Source organism: Arvicola amphibius, chromosome 6 (genome assembly GCF_903992535.2).
Source record: "Arvicola amphibius chromosome 6, mArvAmp1.2, whole genome shotgun sequence".
NCBI lineage: Eukaryota > Metazoa > Chordata > Mammalia > Rodentia > Cricetidae > Arvicola > Arvicola amphibius.
Genome location: NC_052052.2, coordinates 30,211,368 through 30,226,939, shown reverse-complemented (window position 1 = coordinate 30,226,939; position 15,572 = coordinate 30,211,368). Strand labels below are relative to the sequence as shown.

General features: G+C 36.8%; 1 protein-coding gene across 4 annotated transcripts in view; it reads left to right on the top strand.

Annotated features, from left to right (window-relative positions):
- The window catches only part of Scmh1 (Scm polycomb group protein homolog 1), a 121,324-nt gene that overhangs the window by 41,137 nt on the left and 64,615 nt on the right, over positions 1 to 15,572 (top strand). The window contains exons 3-6 of one of the 4 annotated variants that reach the window (XM_038334510.1): positions 2,455 to 2,517; positions 3,277 to 3,300; positions 10,192 to 10,331; positions 11,200 to 11,270. In XM_038334510.1, coding sequence (XP_038190438.1) covers positions 10,256 to 10,331; positions 11,200 to 11,270 — 147 coding nt within the window. In that variant the 5' untranslated portion in view covers positions 2,455 to 2,517; positions 3,277 to 3,300; positions 10,192 to 10,255. Of the gene's footprint in view, positions 1 to 2,454; positions 2,518 to 3,276; positions 3,301 to 5,943; positions 6,128 to 10,188; positions 10,332 to 11,199; positions 11,271 to 15,572 lie in introns of those variants that run through there. The other 3 variants (XM_038334511.1, XM_038334512.1, XM_038334514.1) reach the window with 3 other exon arrangements.

The window sequence follows — 15,572 nt, the reverse complement described above, 5'->3', positions numbered from 1 at the left end:
TGGTCTTTTCATAGTGTCCCAGATTTCCTGGATGTTTTGTGTCAGAACTTTTTAGATGTAATGTTTTCTTTGACCAGTGTATTAGTTTCTTCTATCATATCTTTTATGGCTGAGATTCTCTCTTCTCTCTCTTGTATCCTGTTTGTAATGCTCGCATCTGTAGTTCCCCATCTCTTACCTAGGTTTTCCTTCTCCAGGATTCCCTCAATTTGTGTTTTCTTTATTGCTTCTGTTTCCATTTTCATATCTTGATCAATTTTATTCATTCCCTTTACCTGTTTGGGTTTTTTCCAAGGGGAGGTGTCTTTAAGAGATTTATCCATTAACTCCAATTGTTTGTGTTTTCCAGTATTTCTTTAATGCATTTATTCATTTCCTCTTTAAGGACTGCTGTGCTATCATCTTCATAAAATTGGTTTTAAGGTTGTTTTCTTGTGCTTCAGCTGTGTTGGAATAGTTGGGCTTTGGTAGCACCATATTGTTATGACTATTATTGATTGTGTTTTTACACTAGTGTCTAGGTATCTGTGTTTGAGATTAATATAGGTCTAGGAGCCAATTTCTGAGTTTATTTTTGTTGGATTGGTGTTTTGTTCCTTGGTTTCTGTTTCCTCTTCAGTCTTCTGCTCTCTGATTGTATTTCTGACAGTCAACATGACCTCTGGTCCAGCAGGAAGTCTGTAGATAGGCGGCTAGACTCTGGTAGCTAGCATGGTGTGGCCTTTAGTCAAAGGGATCTCTATTCTTCTGACTGACGTGACCTTCACTTGAGCATTGGATATTTGCTCCTATAGGGGGTGGCAGGTGTGTGTGTGTGTGTGTGTGTCCATGTGTCCACACGTGCATGTGTGACTTCAGTCTTTGGGTTCAGAACCCAGGGAGTGGAAGGGTTTAGATGACAGATGGGGCTCTTAACTGTTCTGGCTGGTGTGGCCTATACCTTAGCAGTAGATACCTGCCAGAGATGGAGTAGGGTAGGGGCACAGCAGCAGCAGTGGGCTGTAAAGTGGAAAGGAGTGTCTGTGAAGTGAGTCTTTGGGATCTGAACCGAGGGCTTAGGAGGGTTCCAAGTGAAGGTGGGGCTCATACCTGTTCTGACTGGTGTGGCCTGAACTATGAGCAGTGGATGCCAGCCGTTGTTTGTTTTCCCCTTTTCATTCAGTCTAGGAAAACAGCCCATAGAATGGTACCACCTACATTTGTTGCTGGTTGATGGAGAGTCTTCTCACCTTAACCCAATCTACAAACAAGCAAGCAATCAAACAAACAAAAGACATTCCTAATATTTTAAGTGACCCTAGAGCTAATCAAGTTGACAATAATAACCATTGACAGTCTACCCCTTGCCAATTTGACATCCAAATATATTACTTTAAGCCTGCCCATAGGCTCTTGGCAATCTGATAAGGCAGAATACATTTAGTCCAACTTCAAAAACATCCCCTAGTCTTAACAGATCTAAAGCTGTTCAAAGGAGTAAATGCAGTCTTTCCCGAGACTCATGCACTCTCTTACTGTGAATGCCTATAAAGAACTTATGTATTTCCAATATACAGTGGCACATAGTAAACACTGCTGTTGTGTGTTCTGTTACTCTAGCCCCATGTTGGAATGCCAAAAGTTTGTTGTTTTACTCTTTTTACTCTTTTGGCATTTTGGGGGTGGGGGGGTGGGATGCCACCTAGCTCTCAAATCACACTTGGAGTCTTATTCTTTCTTATGAATGTCCTACCTTAGCTTGGCTTGTTTCTTGCCAGTTTTTCTTAAAGTATCCGGTCTACCTTTTGCCTCTGGGCCTTTTCCTTTTCTTTCTTCTATATATCTTACTTTTACTTTTACTCTGTGGCTTGCTGTGTAGCTAGGTGACTGATCCCTGGCATCCTCCTCTTCTATTCTCTTGCTCCTTCCCTTTCCTCAGATTTCTCCTTTATTTATAGTCTGCCTGCCAGCCTTCCCCCCCCCCCCCATCTTTTCTCCTACCTCACTGTTGGCCGTTCAGCTCTTTATTAGACCATCATGTGTTTTAGACAGGCAAAGAATCACAGCTTCACAGAGTTAACAAATGCAGCATAAACAAAAGCAACACATCTTTACATCATTAAGCAAATGTACCAGAGCATAAACAAAAGTAAGACACCTTAAAATAATGTTCTACAACAAAGTACTCCCTTTCCAAAAGGAGGGAACAGGAGCCTTCCAAAAGAAAGAGCCAATTCAAGCAAGCATGAACCAAGGGATGATACCAAATCCTGATACTCCTGTCTTTTTCTGTTTTTAGAAACAATGTTGAACCTTTTAAAAATAAAACCTTTTTCTATATTTATATTATTTGCTTAGAATGAAATCTCCAAGGTACATTTCTTTATTAAGAACTATTAATGCATACTGCCTCAAGTACTGAATTTTGTATTTTCCTTCCTTATGACTTATCCTTATATCTTTCTATAATAATAGACTGGAATGATGTGAGAAAACATAAGTATGATCAGCTGTCAGAGTCTGCATCTCAGTATCGAGGTAAGAAAAAAACTATTTAGTATGAAAAATTGTATCTAACCTCTTGCCATAAAATAGTTATCCTTAAATGTCTGATTTACAATTATTTTACTGGTTAAATCAAAGGCATATATGATCATTTATAGAGGTGTTTGTAAAAAGCAATATATTTTCTTTTGATCTGGAAACCCAAATTCTGAGTATAAATAATCCCAAGTTAGTGTCACTGCTCCAGGCACAGTTGCTCAGCCTCTGCATTTGTATTTTGTTTAGGCTCAGAAGGAAGACAGAATTGAATGCTGTCTTAGCTAGGGCTTACTATTGCTGTGAGGAGACACCATGACCACAGCAACTCTTATAAAGAAAACATTTAATTGAGGGAGCTCACGTACAGTTCATAGGTTCAGTCCATCATGATGGGAGATTAGTGGCTTGCAGACATCCATGGTGCTGGAGAAATAGCTGAGTGTCTTACATCTGACCATCACACTGAGGGATGCTTGAGAAAAAAGAGACCTCACAGCCCACCACCACAGTGACACACACACTTCTTCCCAAAAGGCCACACCTCCTAATAGTGCTACTTCCTTTGGGGGCCATTTTCTTTCAAACCACCACAAATGCTCTATATACTTCTACTGTTATCAAGAGACTTTTCAAATGAGATAATTGTAGTAGATAAGCTTTCAAACCACTGTTTTGTGCCTGAACTTTACCTTTCTATCATTCTGTTACAATCATCATGATGACCTATGGTTTAACATTTGTTTTCTTGAATAGGACCTGTTAACATCCTGGAGATAGGTAAGATCTTTTCTTTCTCTGTTAAATAAGGGGACTTACTAGACCAGAGATTTGATTGTAAGCAGTTTTTAATCCACTAGGAAAAGAACTCCATATGTCTTTATTTCATAATCCAGGAAATCACTCTTTGCCTAATTAGTGTGTCCTATCAGGCCCTTCTTATCAGGAGGACATAGACCAAGATAACAAAAGGTAAGAGGTGTGGTTAATTACATAGAGTATAGGTTAAACAGGAAACTAACCAAACTGGAAGTAACTTCTTAATCTTCCAAGTCTTAGCTAAAACAAACCTGGCCATTGTTCATAATATACTTGGCGACATTTTTCTAAAAGAAATTATTCATAAGATGGGTTGAACCAAAATTAAACGTAAAGGTTTCTTTCATTTATAAACTACAGAAAAGTGCAAACATACCTATTTAAGTAACAAGTCAAACTGATAGTACATTTGGTTTTCATCCTCCATAGTTTATTTTAGGAATAAGATTTGAGGAATAAAACTAATACTCATAGTTCTCAGTCAGTGGTTTCTGCATAAACTCCAGTCAGCTTCTTAGCGTCCTGTGATGCCTGTGTATCACATATTCACATACTCATACCTTTACCAAATTTTGCTCAAGTATTTTGATATCTTTTGTTACCATAATTCCATGTGTTCAATAATATTATAATCATTATCTACTTCCTTCCTCTTACCATTTCTTTCTATAAGCTATTTTCTGTCAATTCCAAAACAGAAAATAACAAAATAGAAAACTACAGAAGTCCAACAGAATTCCTGGGTTGCGGAGAGCTGGCTCTGCCGTTTAGTTATTTTGTGACTCTGATCGTTAAGTTTATCGTGACTTAAGTGAGATTAATAATCTCATCCTGTTTACTTCACAGGGTTTGGAAGCTCACATAAGTTAATGAATGTGAAAACACCATAAAGCTTGCATTTGCCTTAAAACTGGAGAATTGTAATGCTTTTCATTCTTCTTAGCATCTGACCTCTTTTGAGGTGAAGCATTATGAATGTGAGCTGAACAAATGAATGAAGTGAAATGATGAAGGGCAAAGTACCTGGGACTTGGTAACAAATGATAGATATTCCTTAAGCAATAGTACTAATGTGTAAGTGGGAAAACCATGGGCAGAGATTCAGACAGGCTTAGTTTAATCCTGTTCCCCACTCATCAGTTTTATAACTTCAAGCAAATTAATCTTTCTGGCATAATTCCTCATCTTTATAATGAACATGAAACTGAGATGCTGAGCTAATCTGACACAAACAGGCAAAGGGGGCATAGTCATAGCTGCTGATGATGTTGGTCTTGTTGCTAATATGAATAATGATAACAACTGTAGCTCATGTGACAGCCTTGGGCATGTTATAAACAATATGTTTGTTGACAGGAAGTTTAGTTACTCATTTTACATGAAATATATCAGTTATCAAGGGAGTTCATAATTTGAAAGTACAATTTTCCTCATGAGAGTAATTGGTGGCACAGATATATTCTCTGATATACATTAAGGCTGCATGCTCTATTTTTCCCAATGAGAACTGAGAGTAGAAGACTCCTGGAGCCTTCATTCTGGACTAAATTAATCTGCTTTGGTGGTCTGGGGCTTTAAGTCAGTGATACATTGCTTGCCTAGCAAGTTCAAGGCCCTGGGTCTGATAATAATAGTAATAATCTTTTGTTTTTATGTAGCATTTCAAAAAATTTGGTATTTCAAATTGCCTATTGAATTCTTGAGTACCTTAGATTTTTAGGAATTTAATAGCCATTTCAGGAAAATTGTATCATATTAGTAGACATGTATATATTGAGCCAAATATGTTTCTTTGTATTCTGCTAGCCACATCCTAACTTTTAGGGCCAACAGAAGAGGCTTAGCTCTCTGGCTATTAGATCGCACTTTCAGGGATGACCTTCTCACTGCTGCTTTGCCACTTTTATAGTGCAGCCACTGTCTTCTCCCAACTAGGTTTTGGATTTGGCTCTTTAACTATTCTTCCAGCCTCCAGCCTTATTCCTCTCCAGTCCATTTTTAACACTGTGGTCAGAATGACTGCACCCTAAATATATTAGTATTCTATTTCTCATAAACATGGTGAGTTATAAACATGGTCTTGTCTTGATGCTGTAGCAGAATACTTGACAACAGCAGCTTAAAGAAGACAGAAGAATTTCTTCAGTCTAAGACAATGCTCATGAGCAGGTCATGTAGAGAGCAGGGCAGCAGTGGTGTCAGGAGCTGAGACAACTAGCCATGTCCACAACCAGGAAGCAGAAGGAGATGAGTGCCTGTACTTGGCTAACTTTCTCCATCTTACTAGTCTGGAATCCATTGAATGATGCCATTCACATTTAGTGTGGGTCTTTCCACCTCAATTATCCTAATCCAGATAAACCTTTGCAGACGTGCCCAGAGGCCCAGAGATTCGTTTCTAAGGTGCTTCTAGGTCCTTTTGGGTTGACTATACTAACAGTGTGGTATAAAGGTTGCTTTGATACCCAGATAACGTTTTCTGTCTACAACCTCTTTTAAAACTTTTCTCTGAAACAATTTGCTTTCGCTTTGACTCCTGCTTATCTTATCCTTTTATACTTAGGAACCCGAATGTTATTGCCTCTGGGAAGCCTTCCACAAACCTTCTGCGTGCTCCTACAGCACCCTCCACCTCTCCAAGCGCAGCCCTCACCACACCATTCTGCCATGGATCATTTAGTTTCTGTCCCTCCCTAGACTGAAGCTCACGAGAACAAGGGCAATATTTTGATAATGGTTGTGTCTCCAGTACCCAGCACAATACTGTAAATAATTCTTGGAAGAATGGGTGAGGAAATGGCTCTGAGGTTTTGCTTTCTTACTCATGATTAATGCTAATGGATTGTTCCTTCAGTTGGTTCACAGGTGACATGGTTTTGGATCTCTTTACCACAAAGTCACCATTTCTATTCTTGTGTGCTGTATCTCTCTCAGAGTCAGGCCAAACTTAATGCCCACGTGTGATGTTAATAGTCCAGATAGAAGTAGGGCTTGTGTGCTTCTTCTTGCTTTCATTCACCCAAAACCTTTGATTGAGCCTAAACTAAGCTTCAAGGCACTATAATTAAACAGCAAAGGTTGAAAAGGAATAAACAGTCTCTAGATATGCAGAGTATAAATAGTTTATCACAGTGATATGATGGGGCGAGTGTGAAAGGATCTTAAAGGAGAGAGGAAAAACCAGAAAGCTTTGCAGAGAAAATAGTGTTTTTGTTGAGTGTCTGTCGATGTTTATGGGAGGTTTGGGCAAAGGTACAGGCCAAAAAAATATCTAAAAGTTTGTTGGAGGAGATCCCATCTAGTGTGAGTGTCATGATTCTGGACCTGTAAAGCCTCCCCAGCCGAGACCTTTTTCACTGCAGGTTGCCTGCCTGAACTGTCCAGAAAGCCTAAAAAGCCTCTGTTCCTCACTGCCTGAGAACAGTAATATTGCTCTAGATACTTTATTTCTATTAAGTAACAATACCTAGGTGACTTTTCTCTCTCATATTTTTCTCAGTGAAGAAACTATATGAAAATATTAGTATCATACCCGAAACTGTTTGTTTGTTTGTTTGTTTGTGTTTGTTTTATTTTGTTTGAGGGTTTTTGTTGTTGTTTTGGGTGTTTGGTTTTTATTTTACCCAACCTTCTGCTCTAGTCTTAAGGGAGTTGGTGATTGTACATACTAAAATACTCATAATTCTGTGTGCATGAATTTTTTAAAACCTCAGACCAGATGGTTTGAATGTATATTAATGAATTTTTATTGCATTGATTCTGGGAGCTGAGCTTCCTCTTGAAACTTCCCTTTTTAGCCAGAGTATTTGATGAGCTCTTTGTGTTTAGATAAGAGGATTCTTTGTGATATAGAAAGGACACTAATAATATAATTCAGTTCCTCTTATTTGTTTTCAGAAATTATTTTTTTGACTTGATGTTTTATTTTTAAGTGATCCATTAAAATATCAAGCTAGTGATTTTAAAGGGTTCTAGATGATGTTTTGAGAGTGCTATTTAACATTAAATATTTTAAATAACTGGATATTTTAAGCACTATATATGCTACCATTTACTAATCGTCTGAAAAATGCCAAGAACACATAATGTGGAAGATATGAGTTATGAAAAGAACTCACTCAAACAAATTACTTAAATTGTTTATGAGGCTACATGAAATGGTGTTCCTGATGCTGGGGTAGACAGACTAATGAGAAGAAAAAATGGAATCCAGAAATAGATCTAAGAATGTATTTAAAAAAAGTCAATGCAAGATCAAGGTGATTTCAAATCCATAGAGAGAAGATGCTTTATTCAATAGGTGGTATTGGAGCACATTTATTGAAAAAAAAGTGTAAAGAGAAAGCTAGATGTTTGCTTCTTTCATTTTATAAACTAAATTGCAGCTAGATCAGATGTTTACATATAAAAAATGAAATAGAGACATTCTTGAAGAAAATATGGTTAATATTTTTATAATATCTAAGTGAGGAAAGTGTGTATGAAAATCAAGAAACCATAAACGGGGTGACAGAAACATAAGAGCTAACCCTACCAAATGAGACAAGCATCTTAATCATATACATGAAGGGCTTATATGAATTTTCAAAGGCCTTAGAATCTATAAGAAATGGAAGTTTATGTCAACTGAAAAATAGCAAAAATAAAAACTAGTTAATAAGCCTCCAAAAGTCTTCAAACTTAATAGTGATCAAAGAACTGTCCATAACGTATATTAGCAAGGTTTTTTGTTTTGTTTGTTTGTTTACTATTAGAGTTATCAAATTTCCAAGCACTTGATAAACTAAGGTAGCACAATTGCTAGTTTGATGTCAGCCAAGTTCCAGACCAGACTGGGCTTTATAAATGAAACCCTGTATCAAAAAAATACCAAACTCTAGAAATTGTTAAAATATAACTTTTAACTAAAGCATGAAATACATACTTATATGCTTTATTTTTCATTTCATTCACCTATTCTTTTGAAAATTTCACACAATATGCAATGTGTTTTGGTCATATTTACCTCTTAATTCGTGTACTTTTGCTAGTAATAAAGATTGTCATACTCTTTCTAGAGGACATTTCAGCAATACAGATTATGTCAAAACCTAAAATATCCAGTTTGTTGACTTAAACTTACTTTAATTACAATATTATTGTTTAAGTTTAATATTTCTGCTTGTCTAGTGACTGCAAAGTGACATAGTGTAGGAACTCTGTCTGTCTTGGTCCACCAACAATTAATACAGTTCTTTACACTTGAAAGGATATTATGCATTTATCAGATGAAGAATTTAGATAAAATTGTATGCATTATATAAATAATTATCTCCATCCTTCAGATGAGTAAACTGAGGCTTGGAAGGTTAAATTTGTCCAAGATACTTGCTATAAAAATAGACTTAAGCAACATGTTTTGATTTTCAGTATATCTTTAAAAGATACCAGTAGTCTGTAGACATGGATTTAACTTGAAGCTACTGAGTGAAAACTTTTAAAGCTGATTCCAGGAACTTTGAAGAACTGAGAACACTTAGGAATATGGTTTTGGAATCAACAATTTAGACCCTGTGTTGTGAAACTACTGTTGAAAGGCCACAATGAGCCTGCTATCTGCTTTTGTCAAAGTTTCCTAAAATACAAGCTTTCTCTTTCTTCTCTTTTCACTTTTTACTGTCTGTACCCTCTGGTCCACTACCAGAAAGGCTGAGTTTAACGGCTATGACATGGACTATGTGTCTTATAAAGCGTAATAGTTTTATTATCAAACTAACTCTTGACCCATACCTTGCCTTCTACTGTTTCATTTGTGATTATTTTAATGCTTGCAGATTCAGAAGTCATATGATATCTGACTTTATGATAAACATGAAAGAATATATTTAAGTAATCTGATTGGTTTAATAAAAAAGTATCTTATTTTTAAATTTACCTGATGAAGAAAAAAGGTATGGTTCAAATTAGTTTTGGACTGCTTTTAACATATTCTTTTTAAATCAGTAATAGGAGGTTTCCTACATCATATATACCTGAGGTTTCTGGCCTTTTTACCTTATAACATACTTATAGCACAGGAGTTGATTAACATGGTTGTTATGCATAATAGACAATATAATTAATACTGCCATAATTCTTAAAATCAAAGTCTCTTGGGTACTTTTGATCAGAACCTCAAGTTAATAAAAGAAATTGCCCAGAATTGGCCAAGCTTTTTGACCTTGTTTTCTAGAATATTAGCTGTGAGTAATATGTACATTGTAAAATTATTTAAAGTTAAATAAAATTTAAAATTTATTTCCTTACACTAGTCACATTTAAAATTTTCAAACATTATATGGAAAAGTTATATGCTAGCATTATCCTATTGGATAACATGGATACACCATTCATTTCTGTCAGCACAGAAAAGTTAAACTGGATTTGCTGCTTTAGGGTCTCAGGCCAGTGAAAGCTAAGACTTAAAATTTGACTTAATCTTTCATTTGTAAAAATGTAATAATTTCAATGTTTTCTTTTTCTAATAGCAAATAATGATAACATTTATTCAGTCCTCAACTTAAGACCTTTTCAACTAATAGCAAGCAAATTCGTTATTAAATTTTGATAACCTCTTTAAATCTTCACTCCAGGACATAACTCTCTCATTTACTGTATGGACTGTCTAGTCATGTTATTTAATCATGGACTGGCTTTTGAAATGTTTCAGAACTGATTGAGATTTCTGGCCATACCTATTTGCTTAGTTAAGAATGGTGGGGAAGGAACCAATTTTAAAATAGAAGCTATAAAGTCAGCATAGTGTAAAGTCATGGCATCATATTTGTTGTGACTTAGATATCATTATTCAGTAATTCATTTTATTCCCAGCAGCTAGTGCTTTTTGCATGTCCCAAATTGGCCCTGTGCTGCTCCACTACAGAGGAAACTTCAAGAAATGCTGGTTTGCTACAGTGTTTTAGCTTGTGAGAGTCTCTGGGACCTTCCCTGCTCCATCATGGGGTCACCTCTAGGTAGGTATTAGGTGAAAACTGTAAATTGCTTTAACTTTGAAATAAAGAACTTGGTAATCTTTTGTGGGCCAGTGATACTCGTATATAACAGCATATGCCTTTCCATGTTGTCCTAGCCCCAGAACAGTGTCAGTGCCACCTTAAAGACTGCTCTTCAGGTTCATTGTTCTTTAGACTTTGACATACTTGAGGCAACATCAAGAGACTAAAAAATTTTGTAGCCAACCCTGTTTGTTCTTCCTTGTCATCAGAATTGCTTTCCAAACCCTACTTTGAGCTAGATTATCACATACCCATCATTCTGTATCTCAGTACAACATTTTGTACCTGGAGTGGCGATTTAAAAGGTGAGGACTGAAGTATATTTATACCACTCATGTTGCTTTCCCTCCCCTGAAATCTTCTTGCCCATATCTCTAGACAATCTTTGCTTTATACTTCCTAAGTTGAGGTGTGGGATCAAACCATATTGGGTACTAAATCATGTTCCCTGACCTCTTGAGTAGTCAGATTGTTCAAGAAGAACAATTTCTCCACTATCTTCAGCCTTCTCTGCTTTCCATGGCTTCTTGGTATTTCTTTTAAATACTAATATACTCTATTCTAGAATTTTTAGTCAGTCTAGGGACTAACTTGTAAAACAGCATTGGTCATCTTAAGACTATAATTTTAAATCATTAATTTAAAAAGATTCATCCAGGGCACTCAGATTCTTCCCTCTAAGATTACCTTTGATCAAGAACAAATGGGAAAAAAAGTTTAAACTATTCCACTAATTGCTTGCTTGATATTTAGTGTAGAGTACATCCTAAAAGCATTTTTTTTTTCAGGAAGTTGACTGTGATAGAGATTTCTATTTCCTTTACAGGTCATTTTACCTGGGACAAATACCTAAAAGAAACATGTTCAGTCCCAGCGCCTGTCCATTGCTTCAAGCAGGTAATTGATTTTCAACATGGTTAGTAGGTGGGAGACAGTGTTTTCTGGTGCTTGAGTAATCAGAACATGAGGTAGGAGCCCTTTGACTTCTTACCTGAGGACCCAAAATAAACTTGTATGAGAGGAGCTCAAGTAAAAGTTGGTCATTGAGTTTAGCACCAGGCCTCCCCCAAACTTCATTCCAAGGAACACCTTCTTTCCCCCAAGGTTATTCTGTTACTGGGGGAAAAAAGTATTTTTTTTTCTGGAGCTCTTAATTCAGAGAGATAGGAAAGAGAATTGTGGTTTTTAGATGGTTTTTGAATGTGGAGCCTTTTCCTGTATTCAACACCTCTGTCACAATCTTACCTTTCTTTAAGAATACTGAACCCAGTCTTGCTGGGTGACATTTTTTGAGTCATTCATAGCTCCTTGCATAGAATTAAGTGTTCTAGACAATGTGTGGTAATGATTCCATGTCAGTGTGTAGTAAGGTTGGTAACCTAAGCAGTTCACTGTTGCTAAACAGAGCAGCATGCTACAAGTTCTTTATATCACTCTTCCTTCGGTCCTAATTATTTCCTAATTAACATTTCACTTTAAGTTTTATCTACTTTCTAAGTAAAAGTACATATTCTCTTTACTTGAAATACATTGTCTTAAGTTCATATGTTTACCTAAAACATTCTTAAGTCAAATATACCAAGCAATATCTCTCAAATCACCAAGATCAGGGAACTAAACAGTGATCTGAGAAATAAGAAACAAATGAGTTAAGCCTGTGTGATTTGCAGCTTACCTCTTGGATCCAGATCATGTTCCAAGGAAGGTTAACTTTAGGTTGAGCCATAAAATTCCCTAATTCAAGGATATGGAACTGAGAGTTCAGAAGCAGTAAAGTAGCTAGAACTTACAGGTCACTGTGTCAGAGAAGATGGACATTTAACATAACAAAACCCAAAAGGTCTATAGAGGATCATCTTTAATTATTTGGGAAAGTATTGCTGTTGAGTGACAGGAAACTACTTATGGCCAGTGAAAAATCCTTCTGAAAATATTAGAAGAGAGTTTAATACTAGCACAAGACTGAATATAGTTCCTGGGAAATCTCTTCATAAATTGAGTATTGGGAGAATACATTGGAAAGCCTTTTGGATAATGGGAAATAGTAATAATCTGAGCACTGCTTCAGACATGCATTAAAAAAAACTCATAAAGGTAATAATTGAAGGGAGCAATCAAACTGTCCCCAAGAAACTTCATCTAGAAACAAATCACAAGAAAATCTATAGAAATGCAAAAAATATCTTGTACCCAGTGATAAAATCGACAATACCTAACATCTAGTCAAAGATTGTAGGCATGCAAAGAGTGCAATCAGTAGTAAGGAGAATAATCAATTGGTTCAAACTGACTCAGGACCTATGCAGCAGACAGAACAGAAGATATACACCTTAAACTACTAATTATTTGATATGTTCAAAATGTAAGCAGAGAAATGAAAGATGTCAAGACTCTCAACTCATAATATGCAAAATTAAAAATGCACTGGTTAATATTAATGTTACAAGAAAATATTACTAAACTCTGGAACACAGGAACAGAAACTACTCAGAATGAATCAGTTCAGATACAAGTGAAAAGAGAACATCAAACCATGGCTTCTGCTTGCCAGATTAATGTGTAATTGGTATTCCTGAAGAGAAGAAAGAAAGGAATATGTGAGGTAATGATGACTAAGATATCATCATACATTTTTTTAGTGGCTATGATTTAAAAGATGACAGACACATTTAGTGGTGAAAAGATATGGAGCAAAAGGGACTCTTATTAGCTGCTAGCAGAAATAAACAATGTCTTATCCTTGGCAACAAACATCGTAATACTGAAGTAAAAAGAGCTGTTAGACGAGAATAATATAATCCTAGAAAATGTGCCTCAGGGGCTGGAGAGATGGCTCAGTGGTTAAGAGCATTGCCTGCTCTTCCAAAGGTCCTGAGTTCAATTCCCGGCAACCACATGGTGGCTCACAGCCATCTGTAATGAGGTCTGGTGCCCTCTTCTGGCCTGCAGGCATACACGTAGGAAGAATATTGTATACATAATAAATAAATAAATATTTAAAAAAGAAAGAAAATGTGCCTCAGTATTAAATTAGCATTCTAGTCAATTAAGTCAAATAATCCAGCAGAATATATAACAGAAGTGAAACTCTGAATTAAAATAGCAGCCGAAGGGACAAGGTGAACTTATAAATGTCCAAAACTCACATATAGAAAATTATCAGGCCAAAAATGCTCTATAAAATTAAAAATCATAAAAGGAGGGGCTGAGGAGATGGCTTAGTCAATAAAATATTTGTTGCTCAAGTACGAAGATCTAACTTTGGATCCCTAGCACCCAAGTGTAGACCAAGCACAACAGCCCATGCTATGCCCTAGGCTCCAGGTTCAGTGAAAGACTCTGTCTCAAAACTTAAGGTGGAGAGTGTTAGACAAAGACACCTGATATCAGCCTCTGACTTCCACATGCATGCATATGGGCAAGCACACACCCATTCAATACTAACGAGCAGTTGAAGACAGCTCACACTGACCTCTGGTCATACACATGCACAAACATGAACATGTACACATGCATATACAGCATACACACGAAAAAGGAAAATTTCAGAATTATAAACTTCTGTTCCTCAAAAGATACTTATGAGGGCTGAAAAGGTGACTCAACAGTTAAGAGCACTAGCTGTTCTTTCAGAGGACCTGAGTCCAGTTCCAGCATTCCAGTCAGGTAACTTATAACCATCTGTAACTTCATCTCCAAGAAATCTAAAACCTCTGGACCTGCAGGCACATGCACTCATGTACACACACCTACATGCAGAAATACACATACACATAATTAAAAATAATATCTTGAAAGGAAACCTATTGTCTGAATTAGAACTGTTTTAGGATTCAGAAACTCTGTATATCCTAATTCTGGGGACCAGTAGACATTCTACTGTACAGGCTCAGTGCATTTTGCCTTGTTAGACATGGCTAGATAGAATGATTCTGAGACAAATCCCCTACATAGCTGGGCATCAGATGTTAAAACAGGGAGGAAAGTGGAGGCTGCCACTTGCAAAAACATGAGATTAATACTATCTTCTGAAACTGGAAATGTGGCATATGACGTGTTTCACATGGGTATCAGGACTAAAATAGTTGTACATGTTCCTGACACTCCTCTCCCACCACTACCCGTAGTAACTTGTTGCTATAACTTAGAAAAACAATTAATGGGTTGCTACTATGCCCCTGCTGCAGAGATGTGCTGGAAATATTTGAGCATCCCCATGGTCCCAGTTATACTCCTGCCTCAGGTACAATGCCTGTCAAAGTCCAAGGGAACTATAGCCAATATCAGCCACATTCTGCCCTCCCTTCTGTTAGCACCTCTCGGAGAGGAATTTGCCAGATTTCAGTCATGATCCATCCCCATTGTATCCTTCTTAGGCACTGTATCTGAAAAACTGGAGGAGGTCCCCATACATCTTCAGGTCTGAAGTAACACTCTAGGGCTGGCATTCTCACAGTAGAAGAACAACACAGTGTTCCCTACATCTCATTGATCATTGCATTGATCGCTCTGTATTACCACACCCTCCTTGTAAGTCAGGGTATGAGTGCCTCGGTCAGAGATTCATGTTACACCCTCTCTGTCTAGTACTGGACCCATGCCAATCTCAGATCAGAGGACAATTACCTCAGGGTCCTCATTACTGGAGCAGCAAATGCCAGAGGGTTCAAGTAATAAAATGAATATCATCATTGCCTAAGGAAACAAATCACCTTGTAGGGGTCACAAGTTTCATTATAGGAGTAGGCACAGAGTATACCCACACATACTGCTTTCTATATCACATTTTCTTGAACTGCTTGAGTATCTCCAGTCTTGTTTGTATCACCCAGAGAGATAGTAGTTCTCTCTGATTCTGATATAATACAGATATAACTGGTATTAACACACTATATCCAAACTCACTGATCATAAACAAATATGCTTCAGACAGATTACACTATGGTGTTCAACTGGAAATAGCATTGGCATTGAATATCAATAAGTCAATGATCAAGGTACATCTTCGGAAAACGTTAAGTCCATTCCATAAAAGTGATAAGGCTATCCACTGCACCAGATTTGTAAACTTTAATATAGGAACACAAGAATTGTGAAGAACAAGGTAATACAACATCTCCTAAAGTCCATTCATAACACTCTAGTAAGATATTCCAAAGAGATCAAAGTAGGTGAAATACCTGTTAGAAAATTCAAAAG